General features: G+C 40.0%; 2 protein-coding genes across 3 annotated transcripts; both read right to left on the bottom strand.

Moving 5' to 3' along the window:
- Window positions 1-8,089: 8,089 nt before the first annotated feature.
- On the bottom strand, window positions 8,090-10,068 carry LOC116210213 (protein BIG GRAIN 1-like A). The gene has a single exon (XM_031544058.1). The coding sequence runs from the start codon at window positions 9,769-9,771 to the stop codon at window positions 8,506-8,508; it is 1,266 nt and encodes a 421-aa protein (XP_031399918.1). The 5' UTR covers window positions 9,772-10,068; the 3' UTR covers window positions 8,090-8,505.
- A 6,641-nt stretch (window positions 10,069-16,709) lies between these two features.
- On the bottom strand, window positions 16,710-23,901 carry LOC116210184. Of its 2 annotated transcripts, none has more exons than XM_031544007.1 (10): window positions 23,423-23,901; window positions 22,637-22,680; window positions 21,572-21,737; window positions 21,265-21,403; window positions 20,141-20,700; window positions 19,219-19,558; window positions 18,683-18,947; window positions 18,471-18,563; window positions 17,514-18,017; window positions 16,710-17,278 (listed from the first exon to the last, which is right to left on the bottom strand). In XM_031544007.1, the coding sequence occupies exons 1-10, from the start codon at window positions 23,595-23,597 to the stop codon at window positions 16,934-16,936; spliced, it is 2,631 nt and encodes an 876-aa protein (XP_031399867.1). In that variant the 5' UTR covers window positions 23,598-23,901; the 3' UTR covers window positions 16,710-16,933. The 2 variants fall into 2 exon arrangements, with proteins under 2 accessions (XP_031399867.1, XP_031399868.1); XM_031544008.1 differs by having other exon boundaries at window positions 19,240-19,558; window positions 23,423-23,890.
- Window positions 23,902-25,362: the final 1,461 nt, after the last annotated feature.

Genomic DNA, 25,362 nt, shown 5'->3' with positions numbered 1-25,362 from the left:
GCAAGGACTCTCATGTGTACCGACGACTTGTACGAACCACTAGTGATATGCATAGTTCAAAAAAAGGTCGATACCTGCTCAGAGCTCGGTTGCTCCGCAGGCGGTGGTGGGGTTGATGTTGAGTACTCTGTATTGAGACATGACCTGACGGCTCGTCTGGTTTCCGGCTCCCCAAGGCTACGAATAACAACACCACCTTTATGAGAAAATGCACCCGGTAGGCCAAGGGCGTTTCCTATGAGGTAGAGACTCCACCATGATTGCTTTGTCACGGTCTTTAATCTGCGGAGGGAGGTGTACCCCTGTTTCGACCTCAACATCAGTGTGGCCTTCTATATTAGCTTGGGCCTCAAGGGTCTGAGCCTTATGAGCCGCGAATAACCACGTAGCATGCTTTCCTATCAGGCTTTGGTTTGCTTCCCATCTCTCCTGAAACTGGTCCGCATAAGCCAGATCATTAATGAGCACCTCAAGGAGAGCACTTTCGTCCATAAGAGTAGTCGGCTTCTGAATCAAATTCGGCTAGGGGAAGTTCGATGATGTCACTTGCACAGTTGGAATGGCAACCACAGTGGCATGATGGAGATGGTCGGTAGTTGGCAAGATCTCCAAGGGTATATAGCTAGGACAATGGTTGTGGGGGATTCAGAGGGAGTACAACAGGCAAAAGAGATGAGTGATTCCGAAGGCGAAGACTGTGCCTTCATCGTATCGAGAATGGCGATAGCTTGCTTGGTTTGGGTAGCAGGGAATGTGGTGATAGGTAGGGGAGGAGCCCAGGCCGAGGAAGCATATCAGATCCTAGCTCTAGACCTAGGCTGAGTGATTAAACTGGGATTGTGATGGGTGTCCAACCCGGATGGGTAAGATTGTGTTACGGACTGAAAAGAAACGGGTTGTATAGGTTGAAGGCTTGGGCCAAGCCCTAATAGCAAGGAGTTGTGGGCTGGTGGAAACAAGTTTAGATTGACTCAAAGATATGGCGCTGATTGAGAGGATCTAGGTGAATCATTGCGGGTGTAGGCAGGAGGATATAGAGCAGACTTACTAACTCTGGAAGGATTTGGTTTTTGGTTAGTAGATGCGGTAGGTATAGGTTATGACTACAAAGTAGGCGGACAAGGCCGACGAGATTCACAGGAGACCACTGCACGGGCTGCTAGGGTAGCGATCCTCAATGTCTCCTCCACGATCTCATCGGAAACGAGTGGCTACGGTACTGGTTCTCTCCACGAGGTCCATGGTTTAGTCAGTGTTGCTCTCTCGGCTCCATCCTTACATACCACCACCATAGTCATCTCCATTTTCACCATAGCCATCTGTACCTCCACCAAAGTCATCTACATCTTCACCATAGCCTCCTCCATTGATCAACACAACATTCTCCATCATCTTCACCATCACCTCCTCTCAACCATCTCCATTACCATAACCAACCCCCTCCATCCTTCCTCTCATTCCATCTCTGTCATCATCTCCTACCTACCCTTTGTATCATCACCATCATCTCCCTTCTCTCCCTTTGTCGAGACCGCCATGTGTGAACTTCCCTAACCTCCTTCATTTCTCCCCCCCTCCCCCCGGCTTTTACTACCATTCCTCAAGCTTCCAAACCGTAACTGCGTGCTGCTCCTCTCCTCTTTGAGATGCTGCTGTGCACCGCTGCTCTTCCACTCCTTGGTCGCTGCCCTGCCACTCGGCTCCTTCGAGCATCTATCGCTGCTGCCGGATTGTTGCTATCACTGCTCGGGCCTTATCTGAGCTCACTAAGCTCTACCGCTGTTGCTTCCCACCTCGAGTTTTTGTTATGTTGTTGTGCCGAGCTCAATCAACTCATTGCTCTCCTGGCTCGTGTGGAACTCGAAGGCACACCTTGGTCCTTCCTACATATGCTCGAAAGAGATATAAATCTTGAGCTTAGTGGCATGATTATGACTCTTTTATTTGCTTGATTCGATGTTTTTGTGGATGACAATGGTAAATTCGTGTTGTGATCGAAAAGCATGAACCGGTCTTAACAAGTACTCAACCCTTTAAAAACCAGTGCAATGAGAACCGACCCAAACAAAAATTTGATAATTAAAGGTTCAAACCTAAAATGGACTGTGTGAAATGAGAACGAACCGACACGAAATGGAATCCATGAACATTCAGCCTTGACAAGATCGGCTAAGGACATTAAATCGGCTAATCGATCCACTCGAGCTTAAAATCGGTAAATAAAATGATGTTATGATCGTGCATGCCCATGTTCGTGTGTTTTTAAGTTTTGAATGCTATTTTTAATTAGAGCCCCACACGAACTAAATAAATCACGTAGACTCGACTTAAAATCGAGATTTAATGAATCACGAGTTCAGGCCTTAACCATTTAGGAGACGAGATATTGTGACTTAACAGGTGAATCGGGTCAAAACCCGAAAATTTGAGCCCGACTGGTATCGAGAAAGCGGCTATCTAGTCACCACAGACTTGGTCGAACCTTTAGGACCTCAGAGGGTCACTCAGGTCAAGGCAGGCCAGTTGTGGTGGCCTAATAGCCAATGTGGGCTGATTCGACTCGTTGGGCCTAGTTGGGCCCATTTGACCCAATTAAGGCCCATTAGGCTCACCCGAGCCTCCTTTCCCTTTTTTAAAATTAAAATTGGGCCCATTTTTGATAATTAAGAATATATTTTGTGGTCTTAGATCTCTTTCTTGGTGAGCATGAGATGATATTGACTCACACATGTTAGCCCTGGGATATCTTATTGCATTATGTCATTTTTTTTTTATGTATTTGAGTGACCTAGGTTGGGAACATGGAAAAAGACTAGTGAATTGTCATGTATCGGGTCAGGGAGCCAATTGAAAGTTTGAGAGTTCATTTCATTGTATTTTGATCAATAATTGTAAATCCTGGGCCTAACATACATGAGGTCATGAGCGGCACGAGAATGAGTTGATCGGATCAGTTTGATCATGTGAGGTGGCCCATCTCAAATAAACTGGTTAGTTGTAGGTTAATTCATTCGATTTTTAAGAAAAATTTGATAAAAAAGAAGCATGTAGTTTAGGTTGCATATTTAATCGGTAGGATAGATTTCATGTCATGAAAAATCAAAAAGACGCATCATTGAATTTACTAACGCATTTGCATGAATAATTGGTAGGATTTATTATTAGAAAACCACATAAAAAAGGAGAAAAAACGAAAGACAAAAAAGTGAGTGGGTTTATCATGCATATAGGTTACTCCTATATTATCATAATCATTCCTTCAATTCAAGTCTCTCGTAATTTTGGGATCGATTTACGCATGACATGTGCGGAACCTTAAACAACTCGGCAGATAAAACCGACAAACTCCCTAGACAAGCTGAGTATCAATCCTTGAGAGATCGAAGAAACTTGGCCGTAACAGGACCCCCGAACCTAGATTTCTATTCCGCATACCATGACCTTTAAAAACCTAAGAGGTATCGTATCATGCACCCTAAACTTGGGTATCTCTCCGACCCTAGATCTTCATACCTTAAACGGGAAAGCAGCGACTCCCATCCATTTTCTCATTTACGCATCCCTTGACGCCAGTCACGTGTCGCGGCCGGATACGGATCCGCGCAATTACCATATTATCTTTGATCGACTTCCCTCGCAGTTTCATGGCATCAATCTCCGTTTGTATAACTTATCGTGGGCACATGCAGAATGCTGCATAGTGGCCATATTTTCCACAGTGAAATCAAGGTGGGCCAATTTTGAAGCCAATTGTGCATTCTACGATCGTATCTCCTTTGGGGAGACCTCCTGATGGCATTACCGCCTCTTCAAGATTCATCTCAACCCAAGCTTGGGGCCAGGCACCTTCCATCTCACTCTTTCCACTCATATCTACCTGTAAGACTTGGGCAATGAAAGATGAGAAAAAACATAACCGTAGAGGGCGTCTGAATTTGGCCGCGCGGCACATTCTTAAGCTCGATCCATACCGGGACCTTAGATAGTTCAAACTTCGGAGTGCCCCGTGATGGTTTCGACCTTTGTACCACGGGTATCATATTGCTTATGTTGTAGGGCCCATTTAGCAGTACCTCTTCTCTATCTTGGGCCGTGGCGAACGTTAACTCTCCCACATCTTGCTAGGTTGCCGGTAGATCCACGGTGGAGCTGAAAGGTGGTGCCACTGATCACGGAGTTGGCTAGCAACCAAGTCCACCCTATAACGCCGGTCTGAGGTAATTAGCCCCAAAAGCTTCAGCTCCCAGTCAACATCTGGCAATACCTTGATTTCCTCATGCTGCTCAATATTCAGACAAAGGATAGCTTTTTCCGGGACAAACTCATCCGGGTTTTGACTTTGTAGATGATGCATGGTGGGTGAGTGACATTCCAATGGCTATACGTTAACCCACCAATCCCTTAGCTTTATTTTTATTTTTATTTTTTTGGGTGAAAAATCTCTTGCCGTATTTAATATTTAGTCTATACTCAGAACTAGAGGATATTGATTATGACAGTAACAGCCATTTTTCTATATTAAAAAAAAAAGGGAAGAGAATTAATTTCTGAATAGAGTTTATAACCTTGCGGTGACTTTAGAATTCTAATAAGGTGCAATGTCCATCCACCTTCTGGAACTATAAGCAGCTTGCTACCTAAAACCAAGTCGCTGTTCATAAAATGTGTATACGACTTAAGATTAAATATCGAACTAATTAACGATCCATATGTACACAGTACAATCGAGTAATTTTCCTATAGCTTTTGCTTCGGAAATGTTTTTGTTATAATTTATTTCGGTACCAGCTACTTAATTTTGCCCTTATTATTTCCATTTTATAATAAGGTGCAATTGTGCTTGCTCCTCCCAAGCAAAATTCATACTAATTTATAATAAGTTATCGTCTAGGGACCCTCACAATATCAAGATCGGGATTACGTTGAAGAAAATCGGACATATTGAGTCAACGAAGCCATAAGCTAATGTCACATAGAATATCAATTCTTCCCATTTCACCAACCATGCATTATTTTCAAATCTGATTAAATTATAACTGTACATGTTTGCGTATTGAAATATGAGAAATGTACCAGTATAGTTACAAAATTGACCTAACTAAACGACTCTACATCTATAACTATGTATAGACATATATATATATATATAGACATACATAGCCGAGTTTTGTACGGTCTGTAATTGAAATATATATATATATATATATATTTTTGGTCGTATAAGATTTAAAATTATCGAATCAATCACATCCATTTGCTTCTAAGAGAATTTCAGTTTTATAAGTTTTGAAAACATTTTACTCCTATAAGTTAACTTTGAATTAAAATGTGATCTTATATATTTTGGTAAAGAAAGACATTTTTTTGTCCTATAAGTCACGAAATTGACCAAAATTGCATTGTGAAGCAAACATATAGGACTAATTCAGCACTTTTAAAACTTGAAGGATTAAAATTGACTGAATGCTAAACTTATAAGACCAAAAATGTTATTTTTTCTGTTTGTAATTGGATGTAAACTGTGAAGTTTTACTTTTTCCTTGAATAAATCATTCTCTTTATAGATCTCTTGTTCTTCCTCAATTCTTCTCCGAGAATGCGGCTTCGTATTATGGTAAGCTCTTAATCAAATTTTAAATTAAGAGTAGTGTCAACAAATTCTTGCTAGGATCAAGATCATCGTGCTTTAATTTATATTGCTGGGACATGTCACTCCATGCTTCTTGGTGTGCTTATGCCAAAAAAAAGAGAGAAAAGATTTTTAATTGAATTTAAATTATATATTTGCAATACAATAATATAATATTATTATTTATATGAATCCTAAAAGTGTTTATGAGACTTTTGACTGTGTAGAGGCAACCTTTTCATAGAGATAAGTTAATAGCCTATTATATAATTTATAGAAATCTTATTAGTATATTATTTATTTAAAATGTCCCGTCTAAGGATAAGCAATGATTAAAACCTAATTAGCATATCACACTACTATGATTTTGTGGTCCTCCCATTTTTTTCTTTATTTATCTAATTTGTATGGTAGACGTTGCTGCGTTAGGAAGTCAATAACAATATAACTAACTGCACTCACTATGACAGAATAAGATCAAGATTTTATCCGAATATCGAGCGCTTGAACGAGTTATTCATATGTCATATAGTTGCCATAAGATAAAATAAGACTCTCTCCGGCTGTTCAAATCAATATAATCGGGACAACCTACTTACGGTTACCTTGTGAAAAATCAATCGAATTAAATCAGACGAAAAGACATATCAAATGTTGCAATATTAATTTGAGGTAAACGCTCGGTGATCAGTCGTGATCGAACATACAACACCTATCTACTTAATAGAATTTGTATAATTTTACTAGAATAAGCCTAAATTATTTAACCCGTTTGTATTTACAAATTAATTTTAACTCTATTCCACTTTAATTTCACTTATCTTCAATTCAACAACACAAGGATTACGCTCGGGGGGCAAGGGGGGAACCAGGGAAGGCAATCTTTAATATTAAATTCTATCAACTATTCATTACTTTTTCCACAATTCAATAACACAATCATTATTTTTTATCAACTATTCATTACTTTTTTTCACAATTTAATAACACAATCATTACTTTTTCTCAACTATTAATTACTTTTTCATACTTTTTTTCATAATATCACAATACAATCATTACAAATCAATTAAAACCAAAAATCAACTCTAAAACCAAACACAAAAATAGCTCTTTTGGTAAGTTATATCTACTCTTCTTATACCAATTTTCCCGAACTTATACTTAGAGCATTTGCCGACTGGGTATCAGAGGGTGAATCGGGGCCATCATCAACCGAGCTTCCCTTTGTAATAATTTCAAACAGTTGGAACTAACCCGCCAGAACGAAAGAGGATCGATGATCAACGACAGGAGCCATCAATGGTGCTCTGATATTTACGAAATAAAACTAAACAGAGTAAGAAATTATTTGGTGCACTAATTAAGAAGAGAGTCAGAACTTTTGGATAGGGACAACCATCCTAATAATATTATGAATGACAATAATTATTATCGAAAACAATTGGGAGATATGTGCGAGCTAGGTAGGACAACTTTTAAGGCATGTTCAAAATTTGGGTTAGAAGCCAACCGGATTTGACAATTGAGGCCAAAAGGATCAGAGATTAGATTTGGCTGTCCACTGCTTTAGAGACCGCCGACGATTCCTTGCCCTTCCCTTCCTTTTCTCTTCCCATTATCAACTCCAACACCCATATTCAAGAAAAGAAAATAAATAATAAAAAATAATAATTCCATGACTAGCAATAATTCATGGAAATTATAAGCTGTAATTTAGTTTTTTTAATTAATAGGTACAATTAAGTTACACAAATTCTTGCCAAAGAATAAAAGCTAAGCTTAGCCAGCTAAAATATGAATGACGATAACTATGACATGTTGTGCACTTAGCAAAGTGCGATTCAAGTGGGCAAATTTTATTTGCAATGCTGCAAAGCACTTTATAATCATGACCAAACTAACGCTAGAACGTGGATTAATTTCAACTAATAAGTTAAGAACATATTATGATAGTCTCGGCACAAAAAAGAATATTGAACCACGATTCTTTCTTATATCAATATTTACTCTGAAATTTATTTTGTTATTTGGTGTTCACTTTGAAATTTTTATCTAGTATATGATTATATATATCTAAATACCATCATGTAAGTATTTCGACTGGCTCACGAGCTCCTCTCTCTTCGCGATTGAAGTACTAAAATTCACAAAAGATGTTTGAGAAGTAATGGCTATCAAAATTGGAGTACTCTTGGGGGATTAAAGTTGAGTGTAGGGAATGGCCCATATTGAGCAAAGCTTTCTCTACTTTATCTTCCAACATTGAATGATGAGAGGTGGAAGATATGCCTTTGCTTTTAGTATGGCAATCTAGAATTTAATTCATTGTTCACATTCACTCCCTTTACTTTCCCTCTTTTTTCCACTTCACCCTTTTCGTGTGTGAACGCGATTTGAGAATCCACCAAAGCACGAGTTCTCTAGTACAAGATATTAATTTAAAAAAATAAAGGTGAATAAAAATTAATATTTGGAAACATTCATTCAATTAATTAAGGAGAAAAGAGATATTACAAAGTGAATAATAATAATTAAAAGAGAAATTCTTCTAATTAATTTCCCATGTATACCCCACTCCCCATCGATTAACTTGTAAAATTTTCTATTGCAAGAACTCACACATATTCAGGATCAAGTCCGGATATAGCCCTCAAACTTGTTCTGCTTTACAAGCTTGTCCGTCCTTCCGATCAAGTTTTCGAACTTTCGGGCGCAGCTTCTCAAATCCGCCCCTTCGTCGATGATTGATCAATGATCATGGACAGTAATTAACGAACTCGCCAATCACCACATCGAGAAAATATGACTTGACGGAAACATAAGAGCTCGAGGATATGAAACTGAATTACCATATCCGAGTTTAGCCCGTACTTTTACAGAAGCAAACCACTAGCTATAGCTCGATTAGTACCAACATGGGTCGTCTCGTAAACCGGCAGTTCTTCCCTATACCTCTCGATCCCCATAGCACACAAGTTATCCAACTCGAAGAGATCCGAACTAGAGCAACTACTTGCTCCGTCTTCGTTCTCCTCGTCATCCTCGCTCAGATCATCATGACATGTTTTCGGGTCGTATTTCGTCCTTCGATAACTCTCCAGCAACTTTCTTGCAGCCTCGGCTACCCTCCTGTTCTCCTCCAATGCATGAACATGGATGCCATCTTCCTCGGGAAGGTTTTTACGACCACAGGGCTGGGAATCTTCACCCACGATCACACTAACAGGATCGAATCTCACCGACCTTTTGGTGCCGTTGTTGATATTCATTTTGACCCCGGAAGAAGGAGTTTTGCTGAGGCACGACCTCGAATATGACGAAGCCGAAGAAGGATAATCGTAAGACGGGGCCGACTTCGACTTCGAGTAGTTAACCCTAGTGCTCTCATCACAATTCCCTCCCAAGGTTTCCAAAACGATCTTTGGCTTCTTCTTCAAGTTTGCAAAGAGAGAGTTGACGAAGCTCGCAAGCTTACCCCCAGGCGAGATCGGCTGCTTCGCCTTTGCCTTCTTTAGCTCCGCATAAATTTTCAATGCCTTTGATTTCGTCTTTGCAAAGACTTCCTCGTGATCGTGACGCTTCTTCGACTTTTGAGACAACGAAGCGTTTGCGTTCCTCTCTGTCCGAACCAGCTTTGGCCTCGGAGTGGGGTAACACGAAGAAGATGAAGAAGATACTGACTTTGGGCCGTAAAACGAATATTCTGACTCCGAGGAAGACAAACCCCCGGACCAAAAGCTAGAGTCAGAGGAGCTCGAGCTCGAGCTCGAGTTAGAGTTCGAACTCGAAAGCACCGCCGAGGAAGATTTCCGACTAGCAAAGGCCGCCTTCTCGCTGGATCTCCTCTTCTCCATCACCCATTTCTCGATTCTCCGGAAATCATTATTAACCTTCACTTCTGATCCTTCCTCCTCATCCTCTTTCTCCCGGAAAGAACAACCGGCACTTCGATTCTTTCTCGCGGTTAAGGTTAAGCCTTTGTAGGAGACCATTTCGTCCGGAACCTTATAACCGCCCCCGCCTTCCTCGTCGATGGAGCGGTAGATGGAGTCGAGAAGAGAGGAGGAGAAGGAAGGGTTGTGGAGGAGGTGCGGGGATGTTGATGATGGCTTGTGACTATTAGTCTTCTTCCTCTCCATTAGATATATATGCGCAAAACCTTTATATCAATCACATAGATGTATGTACGTATACAAGTAAGACTTTGATGAGAATCTCTCTCGCTTTCTCTGTCTCTCTAAGGGAAGAGCAAGAAATTATGAGAAGCAAACAAAGTTGACATTCGCCATTGATGAGTGTGGGTGTTTGTTTGTTTGAGAGGGTAATGAGAGCTATAAGGCACGCTTATGGGGTGAGAGAGAGAGGGGGAGAGAGAGAGAGAGGGAGTGAGTGAGAGTGAGTGATTGTGTGTACTGTTTGAGCTCTCAATTTTGGCTCTCTTCACTTATAATACATATCGATGGTTTGAAGACAAAAGAGCACACAGTTATAGGATGATATATTTTCTGTGCTAATATTAAGGATTGATGATTCAAATAGTTGAGTATTTACTCTTTTTAAATAACATTTTAAATTCAATAAGTCTCATAAATGGAGAAAATTTATGATGGGGAGAGTATGGGTCGATTGGCTCGAAACTGGATTATTCGTAGCTCACTAATATCACGTGTTGCTACATACCAAAAATTAAAAAATAATAAGGATTGGCTTTCATTTTTGGGTGGTATCGTCATCTAAACAAGTAATTTACGTCGGATTTAGTTTATACTGTAAAGGAATAATTGTTAATAATACAGGTGAGTTTATATAAACAAAAACCAATCGACCAGCAGTTTTGCAACCGCGTTATCGGTTGTGACTGAGTAGAGTCCTTGTGTGGTACGAGAATGGAGGAACGTGGGATAGAGCAAATCCTTTCATGACCGGCACAGGTTGAACAAGGATGGGGTGGCAAAGGGAATCCCGGGAAGGCAGCTGCTTGCGGTCTCATTCGAGATAAGTGATAACAGAATATTTGTCCATGAAATGGGTACAATTTAGACTTGATTTTATGTTGTTTTCATGGTATCTGATGCTTGGATGACGTTTCTAGGAAAACTTAGGCGAGAAAAGCGTTGGAGGCAATTTGGTGCATGTTCGGGATGAATTGTAGACTTTTGAAGTGTCAAGATGGAACTTACAAGGATACAAGGACTTCAGATCAGTTATGCACCAGATTGCAGGACCAATTCGAGAGGGAGTTCAGAATCAATCCCCGATTTATTTATTTACAAATCCAAAGATTCCCCTTCAGTTATAATGGAAGTTTTTAGAAAATCTTTAAAGATAGGTTCATTATTTGTTTCCTATTTTTGTGGGAGATATAAAAACCTAAGGATCATCTAGGTTTAGGTTTTTAAGTTTTTGGAGAGGAGAAACTGGAAAAGGAGGCAGGCAGCTACGGAGTGTTCTTCCAACGATTGTCAGTTTTCGTGGATTCCTGCATAGCCATGTGTGACTAATTCGTTTCGTTTGACTTGAGAACGGAAACCTCACGGTTTGGTTGTGAGGAACAGGTTTTAATATTTCGATTTCAGCACTTATTCATTCTTGAATATTATCATTACAAGTATTCTCTCATGGTCGTGAATAGAATATTTGTAAGTTAGCTTATCGACGACTACTACGGTGTTTGTAGAAATCGATTCGAAGCAAGACTAATTAGGAACGAACGGTAGTTGCTGCCCTAATTGGTTAGAGAATGATAGGACGAGTCAATTAATTGACGAATCGATTAATCACTCGGGTTAAGGCATCCTTGTGCTTAAAGCGTTGCTTAGTTAATTAGGGAATTGATCGATATCTTGTCAACCGGTTGATAAACTTACTAGTTAGATGGTGTTTTGACTAGTTAGAATTTAGATGCTAGTTGATTCCTTGTTGTCGCGAGAACTCGACTCTTAGCTGCTGAAATTTACATCATGATGCTTCTATGATCAACCAAACACTAGGTGATTTTCGAACTCAAGTCATACGTCTCTCGGTTATTGATTACTCACTCTCCCTTACACTTTTAAATTGTTTTTGCTGCAATTTAGTTTCTTGATTATCAAAATTCCCCTTTCGTTACTTTTTGCTAGCTCATTGGTTTAGAGAATCCCTTAGCCTCCTTTGGGATTTCGACTCTGCTCTCACCCTTTTCTTACTGCAAGTTTTGGGAAAATCGATTTTATTTTGGGGGTTTCGACAGGCCTTGCCAATAAGCTGGCTTGGCGGCTTTGCTCAGAACATCAGAATAACTACTTCTATATATTGCAACTGAGCTGAGGGTAGTCAAGACAGGTCTTTGAACTGGCATGGGATTTGGGAATTAGGAAGTTGTTGCTTGAGGTAGATTCGGAAGTGATTTGTCACTTATCGCGACTAACCGATGCATAGCAAGCGGTAATGATGGGTTAGTCCAAGATATTCTAGCCTTATCTCATTTAGACTGGTCAATTATGGTAGAGCATGTGTATCGAGAAGGGAATATGTGCACGAATTGGCTGATAAATTATGCGTTGACATTGTTGCATGGAGTTCATAGATTAAGTAGCTGCCCTCATGAACTCGATTTGGTCTTATTTGGAGATATTGTAGGGGTCACCATATTCTATTGCTTAAGTTTGTTTCAAATTAACGAAATTGGATTTTAGGGTCCTTTAGTTCACCAAAGGAAAAAAAGAAAAGAAAAAAGAAAAAACAATTGTTGAAGAACGAATTGGATAATAACAAGGATATCCATTGTTCGTCTCGGTTTTACCTTGAAAAATGTTAAGTATTAGCTTTTGTGTAATATTGTATTACTGCACGCATCTAACGAATTAAAGAGTTATCCAGTAAATATTAGGTAATTTCACCGCAATAAAAAAGACGCAAAAAACGAAGATGATTCGGGCCGGACGATGTTGTCTTTAAATTCTCATATCCTCTTTAATGGTGGCATAAAAGAGAGGACTTGTGTGCCTTTTAACTGATGGTGTATGGTAATTAACAGGCAATGCTTCAAAGCCCTTTGCAAATGAAAAGTACCAAAGGACACATTGAGGGGGAATTCTTTTAATAAAAATTATATGACATGATCATCCGTAAACAGTGGAGGGAGGTGCATTGATTGCACTTGCTATACTTTTGGACTATCTCACTGTTTGAACAGTCAAATGATGCGGCTAGGAACACAAAAAATTAAAATGAATAAATAAATTTCCTTCATACCTCCACAAAAAAATGCCCAATAAGCAAATAAAGACATTGAAATTATTAAAAAAATATACATATATTCATCGGAAAAAAATACATATATATTCAAAAAATTCAATGATATATATTACGTTGAAATTATATTGAGCTTATATACAGATGGAAATTATATCCAAATCAAAAATCTAAATTGATATATTTATGGTCTAATCCGATCATCTTACCAAGCTAGATTTTCTTATTAGGTTTCTAACATTGAATTAATCAGCTCTCAGCAACTATAGTTATCATATCTCAAAACTAAATCATTCCACTCATGCACTTATCTTTTTTTGAACTTTCCTCAAAATTAAACTTAAAATCTCATTTATTTATCGAAAACACCAAAATATAAATAATATTCAGGATATCAAAAAGAAAAATGTTTTGGGTCTTTTATGAATAAAATACGTGGTGTTTGTCCTATCTATATCACTATGCATGGAGATAGTTAAATGGGAATTAATTAAAGAGGGGTCTTTGTTGATGATATATATGCAATGATTGCACTCGTGGCTCTTGAACTTTATTAAGATAAATAGATACGTGGGAATATTTGAACGAAGAAAAAAGATAAAGCAACGATTTAATTAACTATTATAATGAATGGAATAGCAAGTTATTACAATTAAGACAACGGAAAGGAAAATATGTGGTTTTATGGTGGGAAAAAGTGCGTAACTATATCAACGTGAACTTGTTCAAATAGTTTAACATCTCTTTCAGTAAATAAAGTCTTCTATTTATGAATGAAGAAAATTTACAATCGGAGAGAGATTTACTCTTAATAGGTGAATTTGTTTGAAATCTAAACTAGTTAGATTCCATTGATGAGTTATTGAATGTCTAGGTGTACTAATCACCCTAAAAAATAAAGTGTGATCAAGCCTACACCCACATGCAGCAAGCAAAGAAAAAAAAAGGGCCATAAGAAAGTTCCTAATAGAACAAGCATTCGTGTGCATTCCTCCTCAAAATTCATATTTTTTTATTAAATTTTGCAATAAAAACACTCTAATTTCGCCTCTCGAGTGAACTCTCTGTACCAAGATCTACTGTATATATATATATATATATATATATATATAGTTCTCATCCTCAATCTTGGGTTCTCTAACTATTTCGAATCTATACTCGGTATGTAGGAACATTGTTGCCAATGATCGGTCCTTTGTTTTGTTCTTTAGGCAAAGTATGTATATACATGATATTCTCTTCAAGCTTAAGGAAGCCCCTTTATCATAATACTCCATGCCCGCATACCTACGCCCTACGCACATGGCCCACTACACTTCCACATGAATCACACAATATATGAGAAAAGTAATTAATAAGGACGAAAGAAGAAAGAACGACAACACGATTCGAATATGTTCAAGTGGCTGCAACTTGCAGCCTCACTCAGAATTGACGTGCGAGATGTTGATATTACACAATTTAATCTAAGTTGCGTCCATAAATACGATTTATTTATGGAAGGGCTCCCATAGACAGATCCACTATATTTCCATATGAATCATACGAAACATAAAAACTGAGGACAAGAGAGGAGAGAATAAAGGTACAAGTTTTTTATTAGTTCGTTCAAGAGGCAGCACTCACAACCTCATTAAGAATCAACACACGAGATACCGATAATATTCAATTTCGTCTCAGTTTTGTTCAGAATTACAGTACCGATGGCATAGTTCTGTGATAGAACCGTGTTAAGTTCCGTCAACAATCGTCAAATGCGGCTTCATGCATGTTTGGCGGGAAATTCGTCACTTCGATCCCAATCCGACGGTTGTCGCTGGAACTTAACAATTCCATGACATAATCGAAGAATTTCCCGCGTGATGATGATGATATTGTGCGAGCAATTAATATTGTTATGAGAGCATTTATGATATATTAAGGGAAAGATGCCAAGGAGATGTGGAGAAAAGGAGGCTTGGCCTTAAGAAGGCAAAAGTGTGCTGATAGGATTTAGATGTGTAGTGGAAAGGCTTGAGGGATATCACTAAATATTCTTTTTTTTTTTCCAAATCATGGCCAAGGGTAGTCTTTTGAAGGGAGAGGGGAGTGTAGGAAATTGAGAAAGAAAGGAGAGATTCCATTCAGATCATGGAAAGGAGTACCAATTTGGGACCCAAAAATCAAACCCTAGTCATGTGCTCATTAACAAGGCCTAAACCTAGAAGACCAAAAACATATTAAAAATGAATAAAATTGTTTATTTGCAGTGACACTCTGCTGTCGATTGGAAATTAATTGAGAATTTTGATTAAGGTAAATTTTCATATCCCTTTTATATTGTATTCCCTTATGGTTACATTCGTAGACTTCTCTTAAAATGTATATAATAAAAGAATTTAAAAAATAATTAAAAGGAAAAGGAAAAAGGAAAAAGAGGGGTGGGAATTCACCCTCTACCCATGTCCATTGCCACCAAGATTCCACCTATCAACAAGAATGGGTATCCTCAATTTGAGGTAGACCCCTCAAAGTCCACTAAATTGATGCACCAATTGAAAGGAGACATCGTTCTCATTAAGATTGATGGCAACTTACTACAAATCATGAAGCCGGCATGGGTGGCTAATGCATGGATCAATAAGATTATCGCGTATATTTCCAAGTGTGGAGGATCGTTACCGCGTATATTTTCCCAGTGTGTAGGATCGTTACCATTTGATAAATCACGATGGATAAAGTTGTTACTGTTGGCCCATAAGCACTCCTAAGATACCGATGTTTCAACATATTAAATGGATGGATGAATTTGTATAGGTTGTTCTTTATTTGGACTAACCATTTGAGGAAGGAATCGTGTTTTTTTCTTGAACACAGTCGACCGTGGTAAACAAGAACCCGTCATATCTAGACGAAGATGTCCCGAGACCACCTCTATGTCGTGATATGTCCACCAAAATAGCAAGTAGCAAAGGTCATTTTCATGCCCGACAACAGAATCCAAACTCTCCGCAAATCATCGCCATCACCGTCGACCGTCAATTGCTGTATCCTATAAGCCACAACCGTCGACTGTTACAGGTCCTATACCAAACGTGACAAGACCACACCAATCAACCTATTGTGAGGACATGAAAACCTTCCCGTGATTACGATGGCATCGAAGACGTGGGATACCACCACTAGACTACAACTTCAGAAACTACGAAGAATAATTCCAACTCCAATTCTTATATGACAACCGACAAGTCCAGAGGGGCCCCGAACTCTTCCGGGAAGGATCATGTTGGGACCATTGCAATACGTTTGAACCTAAGATCATCGCTATGCCAACAGCTATAAAAAGATTTGGTTTGACAAAAGTGGCAAAAGCTCGGAAGAAAAGGAAAGCTGTCGATGATCCCTATGGAGTTCACCCGTAACACAGATACAAAGAGGACATTGACGACGACGACAGAGCATCTCTTTTGCTTTTTCTTTCTTCCCTCTGACAAAGGAGACAACTGATCCTCCCATCCCCTTAAAGAACCGAAGAATCCTTCTTCAGCCCCTTTCATTCCTCATCAACTACGAAGCATTCAAATTCTGCAGACAAAAGGGGCCTACCACGAGGACTACAGCAACACTACGGTCGCTACCTTGTTGCGTCTTTACTAGATTCAAATGACAGACCAAAACTCGTACACACTTCCTGAACAGAAAACGATAAGTTTAGTCGGGGGGGAAGTACCTGCACATGTTGAATGATCAGTTTAGGCCGAAGAAACTGCATATTTCTTCCCGCTCGTGTTCCTAAGAGAAACCAGCAAGAAGACAAGACAGTAATGCCATGCCTCGACCAATGGTTTATAGCTTGGTCTGGTTCTGGGAACTATAATTGAGATTTTTATACATATGAACCGATCAGAAGATGGTCATACATGGAAAGGAGAAACTGAACGTAGCAAGATGAATTGCATCGATTGAAAATTAATTATAGGGTTATCTGTATCACAAGAATACCGAAAATTTCTTTCTTTCGACATCTACTGCTTCATCCATTCGCTTACACAGAAGGTGGGGTCAGATAGAAGATTAGAATAGCTCGCCTCAGAAGTTTGTTGTCCAGTTGAACTGGCCTAACTGTGGCTGCTGATAGGCCCCAACCTGGGCCACCGGGCCAGCAGCAGCCACACCGACACCGACATTTCCACCCATGGCAGGGCCCAGATGGTGTGTACTGGCCATTGCAGTGGGCTGAGGCGGAGGGTGGTATAGGCCTGGGAACTGCATATGTGAAGACTGCGTTGCGGCCGCATTGAAGGATGCATGGCCTGTGTGTGAGGGCAAGTAGGCAGCAGCATGAGGTGATTGGCCCGTCATGTTGTAGTAAGGAGTGGACTGTAGTCCAGGGATTTCCCTCGGGTTCTGTATCCATATTTCAGATGCCTCTGCCTGTCCAAGACAACATAATACACGTACAGTTAAACTACAGCTCAGCGGCTCATATTTTTCAGCCCACAAGAATAACTGGCACGATTGCCATTCCAGTACAAAAATAAGGAAATCGTGCCAAATAATGCAGTTACTGCTCAGTCTCAGAAACAACAACTGAATCACATGCAACTCACTACAAAAAGATGTCTGGCATAATGTTATAATTTATGCTCTATTCTGTTTAGAAGCTTACCTGAGGATTTGAGACGTACATATTGCCGTCCTTGTACTTCATCCTTGATGAATCGTCCATCCCAGTTGCATTTCCCATGACCCCACCGGGGGCATTTACTGCATACCCAGCAGGGCCTGCAAAGTTCCCGAACCCAGTGGGGCTGCCTGCCGGGACAGGCTTGAACTGTTGAATCCCGTACTTGAGGCCACCCGTACTGAGATGGGAAGTGGCGGCCCCTGGCATCAACATATAGCTGTTCCCACTGGACGGGTGAGGAGGGGGGTAGGCGGGGTTGCTGGAATAGCCGGGCACAGCCATAGGAGGGACATAGACTGGTGAAAGGAACTGGCGGTAGGGCATTAGATTCGCAAAGTGAGATACATGGACTTGTGGGTACATCTGAGCCGCCACCGGCTGAGGATGCTGTTGCTGTTGTTGCTGTTGCTGTTGTTGTTGCTGCTGCTGCTGCTCAACAGGTAGAGTCGATGCTGGTATGCTATTTGCTGCATGTGAGCTTAAGGCCTGTAGGTTGGATTGTAAATATTGATTTTAGCATGCGCACAACTTTCTTAGACAGAAAAGAAAGGGCAGTAGTCGTTCAATAAAATGAATTAAACCATCTGACTTCTGGGTTGATGAGCTAAATTGGGTAATATTGATCAAAGTGGATTTTCTAGAAACAAAAGTTTTAAAAAAAATAAATAAATAAATAGAAAGATTACTTCAATTAATTTAAGCTATGCAATTTAAATATAGGAGTTCGATAATTGAAAGAAAAAGAGATTTCAAATCTTGAGAAGTTCCCAATAAAATGTGCTCTATTGCAAGAACACTATGAGATCCTGAACAATGTCTCTTCGAGAACAGAACAATTTTATTTTAGATATGTTTTTATGCCTGAGGATTTTAGCATGTCCTTTTATTGCACAAATATTATTCTAAACTCACAATTTTTTCATCTGGAATACAAATTACCTCTTGTGGAGATTGTAAGCTCTGGCCACGCACTGCTTCCTCCACAGTGGTTCTAAAGTATGGTAAGTCGTACCCAGCCTGAGGGTCATAAGCCTGAAAAAGCCCCATCAGCATACATGGTCTTAAATGCTTTTGCAATTGCAAAGATAATAATGAGTATAATACAAAACTTGAGCAAATAAGAGGCAACATTTCGTTGAACCAAAACTCACCGTAAAGTTTGGCATATCAGATGAATCTTGTTGCTGATGCGACTCTGAAGGAGCATAGGAACGACTATCCTCTCGAACCAATCCAATATCACCATAACTGTCCAAACTCTGAGAATTAGACTCCCTTTTCTCAGACAACAGATTCTCGGAGGATGCAGATGATGCTGGAGAATCAGATCTGGAATTTCTAACTCGTTCATCAATTGAATCGACCGGCTTGCTGATAGAAGCATGGTCCCCCAGGATTGGATCTGATACTGATAAACTGCCAACAACAATCTCTCATTAGTCTCTACCAAGTATTGATAAAACTACTCAATTTTCTTAGTTACGTGAAAAGATGGCTTAAATTGCGGCAAGGGAGTAGACCGCAAGACAACCATTCCTCTCTTACTAAATCTTTTTTAGACCATCTACAATTCCTAGTCCTCCCTTGCATGATAACCCCTTTAAGGACAAAAATTAACAGACAGCTAAAATACCAAATTTACTAAATTCATAATTGAACAATCTATATTGCAATCTAAAAGAATCACCAATCAATAATTTGAACTGACCCTGCAGCACATTCCCCATTTAATTCTTCTCTCACTCCTCCAGGAACCAAGTTCCTAGAAGATTCGTACTCCATGCCAAAGCTGCCAAAAGTCAGCTGACAGCGATCAGTGTCGGGAACTCGAATATGCTGTGCAATGATTACATTCTGAGACTCATTGACGTTTACTTGGGAAAGCCTATCCTGCAACTTGGCAGCTTCAGAGTCAACATCCTTCGAGTTTTCATCAGAAGATGCTGCAGATTTCGGAGGTGTTCCAATAACCCCAGGACTAACAACGCCAGACTTTTGGCTAGATTTAGGTTTCCATTCCTTAATACCTGCTAAATAAGAATTATGTCATTTCTGTTCCGAAGAAGAAAATTAACTCAGGGATCCATCAAAATGATAATCAAATAAAATTGACACCACTTCGATACGTTAATCCCATCACATTTTCCTGAGTGAATAATGCCAATTTACTTATTACCACAAAGGTATGGAGATCTATCAGTAATTCTTAATTTATCCAGGATAAGTTATGGGGATTTATCTGTGATTCTAAATTTATCCAAGCATGAACCTGGTAATTATAAAGCCAGTGCATATTACCAAGAGCAGGAGGAGGTCTAAAGCTTTAAGATAAAAAAAAGGAAGATGGAATGATGCAGCATCAAACAAACAAAAACATTGAGAAAACATACATTGCAAGAAATTCTTCAATGTTTGACCCTGGATTCATTAACTACGTAGATATCACAAGCCTATGGCACATCCTGGTACAAAACATTTATGTTCACACTTAAGATACTTTTGTAAGTCCTGCCAGCATATGACGATTTACTACAATAATGAAGAAAAAGGCAGCTTCAGGTATAGAGAGACATCCTAGTGGCACCGATAACTCTATAGGAGATGCATACCTTTCTGATGGCCCATAGCTTGCTGATTAGGCTTGCCTCCATACTGACTACTTAACATTGATTTGTTTCCTGATATCGTAGATCCCAAGGACTGAGCAACGGCAGGCTGACCGAGTTGGTCAGTCTTAGAAATGGCAGAGAAAGATCGAAATGATTCTGAAGGAGAATATTCTCTCCTCAACTGTGCGTTTGATGAAGCACCCGGACCTGATGAACGCTTCAGAGAATCCTCAGAAGATTGTCGCCTGACACCTACCACACCAACCTCACGCTTGATAGCTCCAACCACAGAAGACGCTCTAGAGTCAGGAGATGGCACATGAACTGGATCCGTTGAAGAGGAATAGAGCCCCACCACAGAATTGCTAGACTGAGGACTGATTGGTTTAACCGTTTGAACTCGTGAGAGCTTGGTAGAGTCCTCTGACCCTTCTTTTCCTGAAGTGCCACTTGTATTGGGCCGTGAGGTTTGCCGATCTTGTGAACTGCCACTAGGAGGATTAGAAACTTGATAATAACCTCGCCCTCCTGGCTTTTGATTACTTGAACTTCCTGCAGATCTATGAGAGAGCACAGCCCATCAGGACCACATGAACTATGCAAGGACTCAGCGGTGCCACTATTATATCAACCAAGCAATGATTTCAAACAAGTCTCAAGATTTCTCTAATGCCTCATGCAAAAATAATCGAATAGTTCATTATTCATTGCTACTCAAACTTTAAACTATTATGCAAGACTAAATAAAGCAGCTAACAATGAGATGGCATGGAACATTAAATTGAATAAGTACTGAAATCAAATTTCCTCAGAGAGGACTCAAAAATGATCAGTTGTTGGTTGGTGAGAAAAATGTCAGCCTTATGTATAGCTCTCTCACATATGTTCTATAATAGCCACTTTATCAATAATGAATCTTGGTAGAAACCTCTCCTGATACTAGTGATCTATGATTGCACAAGAAAAAAGTGATAAACCTGGTGATTCTGACAACAGATAGGGATTATCAATTCTCTGCCTTGCTAAGTATTCACCCTCTTCTTACAATTACTTAAAATTCAGCTTGCCAAGAACACTAAAGATGAAAAAACAGAACAGAAAGTGTATGACGGGAATAAGCATACCCTCGTTCAAAAGTATGAGATGCTATTTCATTGTTGGAGGAAGGTGGATGCTGCAGTGCAGCAGTCTTCATCTCTACATTTGTATTATTATTCACTCTGTTGTCCCGCTTAACCCGGAATGCTTTGCTGACTGGTCCATCTGCCAGGAATTAAACCATAAGAGATGAACATATGGGAAGGAGGTCCAGACTACCATAATTGTAACTTGGCATGGAATCAGATAAAAGACATCCTGAGGTGGTATCTTATAAGAAATATTAAAACAAATTCACTGGCAAAAAATAAATAAATAAATAACTCAACATACTTGTGTTTGCAGGTAAAGGCTTGCGCCCATAACCAGCACTATTAGCAGGATTCCGAGAATAGCCTCCCCTGTGGGCAACATGGTCTGGTTGTGTTGTAGCTATTATCCCAGGGCCAGCATTTTCAGAATGATTTGTATGATCAACGGAAACCTTCTGGGCTGCAGTCTGAATCAAAAAGCATAAGCGTGTAGTAACTATCAGTAATATTGACAGTTGAGTGTACAATGTAGTCCATACAAAAAAGTAAACATTACTCTTAAGAAAAGACTTCTGAGCGTCTCCTAAAGAAAAAACATCAATGATAAAAAACAGCCATATACTACTATGGTTCTAACACGAGCTTGAAGTTGTAGTAAAGACAGATCCCTTGCAGATGTTCCCGTCTTTTACCTCACCACCACATCCATCGTGAAGTAGAACTACTACAATGTGAAGATTTCTTCCAAAGACAATTGGACAATTTCTATTTCCAAACTTGCTTTCTCTGCTCCATCATCTGCCAACTTTAAGGTCCACCTTCTCCCTCATACACTCTACTCAAAGTTCACCATGTTCTAGTAGCAACCCTATCCCTATATGAACAAACTCATACTCAACCACCCAATATCCATGAATGGCATTTCACAAGAATAAATGGAAGATGTCAAAGAGCACTTCATCACTCTATCTTTCACCCTCTAGATTCCTTCAGGTGATATCTCTGGCATGCATCATCTTTCAAGAATCATAAGCCAGAATACTGGAAAACCTCCACTTGTGGTACCGTATATCTATTGAATCTGTTCTTAATTCACTCCCATTACAGTCCCGCCTCTGTCAGACAACATGCTTGTATGAAATTCTAGACCATTTACAAACAGCCATCAAAAGTCTCAAGCTAAATTAAGTACAGAAGAGAGGATCAGCACACATCCATCTTCCGATAATGATGCATATAAATGGCAAAAAGCTACAGTTGGTTTTGCAGTTACATATCTCAATTTTTAATAATTCAATTTCTTCAATTTTAAAAATATCAGCGACATATTATCATGGAAAAATAACTAATGTATACGGAAACATACCTCCTTTCTCCTGTCCCGCTTGCTCTTGACTTCACGGAATGGATCTGATATTAATAAGAAAACTTTCAGATCATCATGCCAGATGTGTGGAGACTATGATTTAAAGAAGCATGCCAGAAAAAGTCTAAAATTTTCGCACCAGAAATGAAGCTCAAAAATGGTGAAGATTAAAGGTAAGTTGCGCGAGGTTTTGCAGAACATGGAAAAGGATAGCAAGGCCGGAAACTCAGGAAACAAGAAAGCAAGCTTGAGATAAGTAAAAAGACGCACATTAGACCATAAAATCACTAACAGCCTCGCGTATGCATCACCGAAACAGAGGTATCAAGTTAGACCCCATTGACATATTGGAGGAAAAACCAACAGGGCACGATGATGCAAGCACTAAATTATCCCAGAATACGAAAAGTAAACCATGACATTGTGCTTTTCACTCCCTTACTGAACAATCACCATTGTACTGACGGACTAGAAGTAGGCCAAACCTACAAACGAACAAGCATTTCAACAAGCACCTCGCTTCAGAGAAATAAGCCTCGCAGCATACTTCGGACGACAGTTAAACCAAAGTTTCGGGCACAAATGAAAGAACTCAAAGGAAGAAATGGCATGCATTGTAATGATCAACAAACAGAGCCGCCACAAAAGCCAAGACACAAATCAGTGACGGCCAGCTTCAGAGTCAACACCACCCTCATTCCATTAATCGCCCCCTAAAACCACTACTGCCCTCCCCAGAACCCAACCCGCAGCCGCACAGCACAGTGAAGGGGCGCAGACAGGGACCTTGATTGAGCAGCTTCTGGGTGGTTTCATTAGGATCCATGTTGCTCTCCTTGAGCGCGGCGTAGATATCGGCGTCGGAGTGGTTCTTTACAATCTCCTTGATCGACTGTATGGTGCTGCGGACTCGAGCTGGCAGAACTGGAGCCCCACCTTCCATTCTCGTACCAGTGACCATCTCAGAGAGCCCACCAACACAGCCGAATCGGATTGAAGCTAAAACCTAACCTCTCAACGTATCTGCCGGACAGCGACGGAGTTAGATTGGGCCCCAAACCCTAGAGCGAATCGGGAGCTAGGGTTTGCATCAGAGAAGAAAGGGAACGGCTTTGGGGAGAGCGATGGAGCGCAGGAGCCAGCGAGGGTTTTGAAATCACCCCTTTTGACAGTGACGAAGAAGAAAACTGAGAGCTGGGGACTCGAGCGGATTAATGTTTTTACCCCTGGCGTTGGATTAAATCACTGCACTGCCACGGGCTTCCCCCGAAGAACGTAGGGTAGAAAAGGAATTCTACGTCTGGAGAGGCTGGTAACGGGGGGGATTAGGGTTTTGGTTGATTACGTAGCGGGCGATTTTCTCGCACGGACCGGCAGGCGCTTTAGTAAACGTGCGCGAGTGCTAATTGCTTTGTTGACCCCGTATTTCCAGTTTACATTCATTATGGTCCCTGTATTTCTGAGAAGTCCAATTTTGTACCAGATGTTTAATATATGGCCAATCCTACCCCTTGGAGCCACAGTTTCCAGGCACCACGTTGGCATTTGCACAGCGAAGGTATGGTTTTAAGTTCCAATATCCTCTTGCTAATATGGCCTATCTGTCGATCCTCGCTGTCGAGTGGTTCCTCAAGACAACATCTATAGCATTGTAATTCGAGCAAAGGCATCCCAAAATTTGGAACTTTCCAAGATAATTCTAGTTGTTTAGAAACTGAAAGGTGTCGAAATATCAATGTATCTTATGTTTTCGAAGAATCTATTACTGTTGAGAGTTAAGTCCCACATCGAAAATATAAAAGGAATTCTACAAGTTTATAAGAGATTGTGTACCACAACCTATCAGCTCGAGTTTTGGGTTGGAGATAGGCCCAATCACTTATAGGCCCAGCAGATAAAAGGAAGTCCAGTCCCGGCTCGTAGTCAGTTCTTGAGGGCGGGTGAGCAGTTCTTAGAGGTTTTGGGACGGCTAGCTAGCCAATTCACTGTCGGTCTAGCTTGCAAGGTGCCAGGCCATTTTTCAAGCCTATTTGTTACTTGTATATCAATCATCTACAGGAACATTGGTGGGCCTGCGATAAACCTTCTGCAAAAGTAGCCTAAACCCATAGGGCCTGAATCAGGCTGAGATACAAGACTGGAACAATTTCTTATAAAAAAAATGGCATGAACCTGCAGGATCTTTTTGGAAGTTGATGATTAATTAGGCATCTCGCGTATCTCGTCTACATGATGATTCCCTAGAGCTAGCTAATGATTGAAGTTCGCAAGCAGGCCACACTGTGTCATATGAATAACTCATATTGTAAACCTTAAGTTGCGCGAAGTGTGACCGTTTAGAGTCTGAACCAGCCATCGATACCGGGCGCATTTCTTCTCAATGGTCGTAAAAGTTGCAGTCTCTTTGAAGCAAGTTATCCTCATGTTTCCCTTAGTGTAAAATTTATTACAGAAACTCTCATATTCTCTATGAAGATCACGGGCCTTGCTTATAAAAGAAAAATTATGGCTTTGAATGCCATGAGGCTCCTCACTGTGGTGAAGTTAGGCTGGTCGAATCCAGGCCAAGATCTCTAGATATATATTTGACTTACTTAGGTGTATAACTATTTAAAGTTATGGATATGCTTATAATTTTTGTTCTATAGATCATTTGTGTTATAGTGATATGTTCATAAATTCCATTGACTATGAAAAATTGAAGTGTACTATAAGGTTATAATGAC

This window comes from Punica granatum, chromosome 6 (genome assembly GCF_007655135.1).
Source record: "Punica granatum isolate Tunisia-2019 chromosome 6, ASM765513v2, whole genome shotgun sequence".
In the NCBI taxonomy this organism is placed as follows: domain Eukaryota; kingdom Viridiplantae; phylum Streptophyta; class Magnoliopsida; order Myrtales; family Lythraceae; genus Punica; species Punica granatum.
Note: the sequence above shows the minus strand (reverse complement) of the source record. Positions and strands in the feature narration are given on the sequence as shown.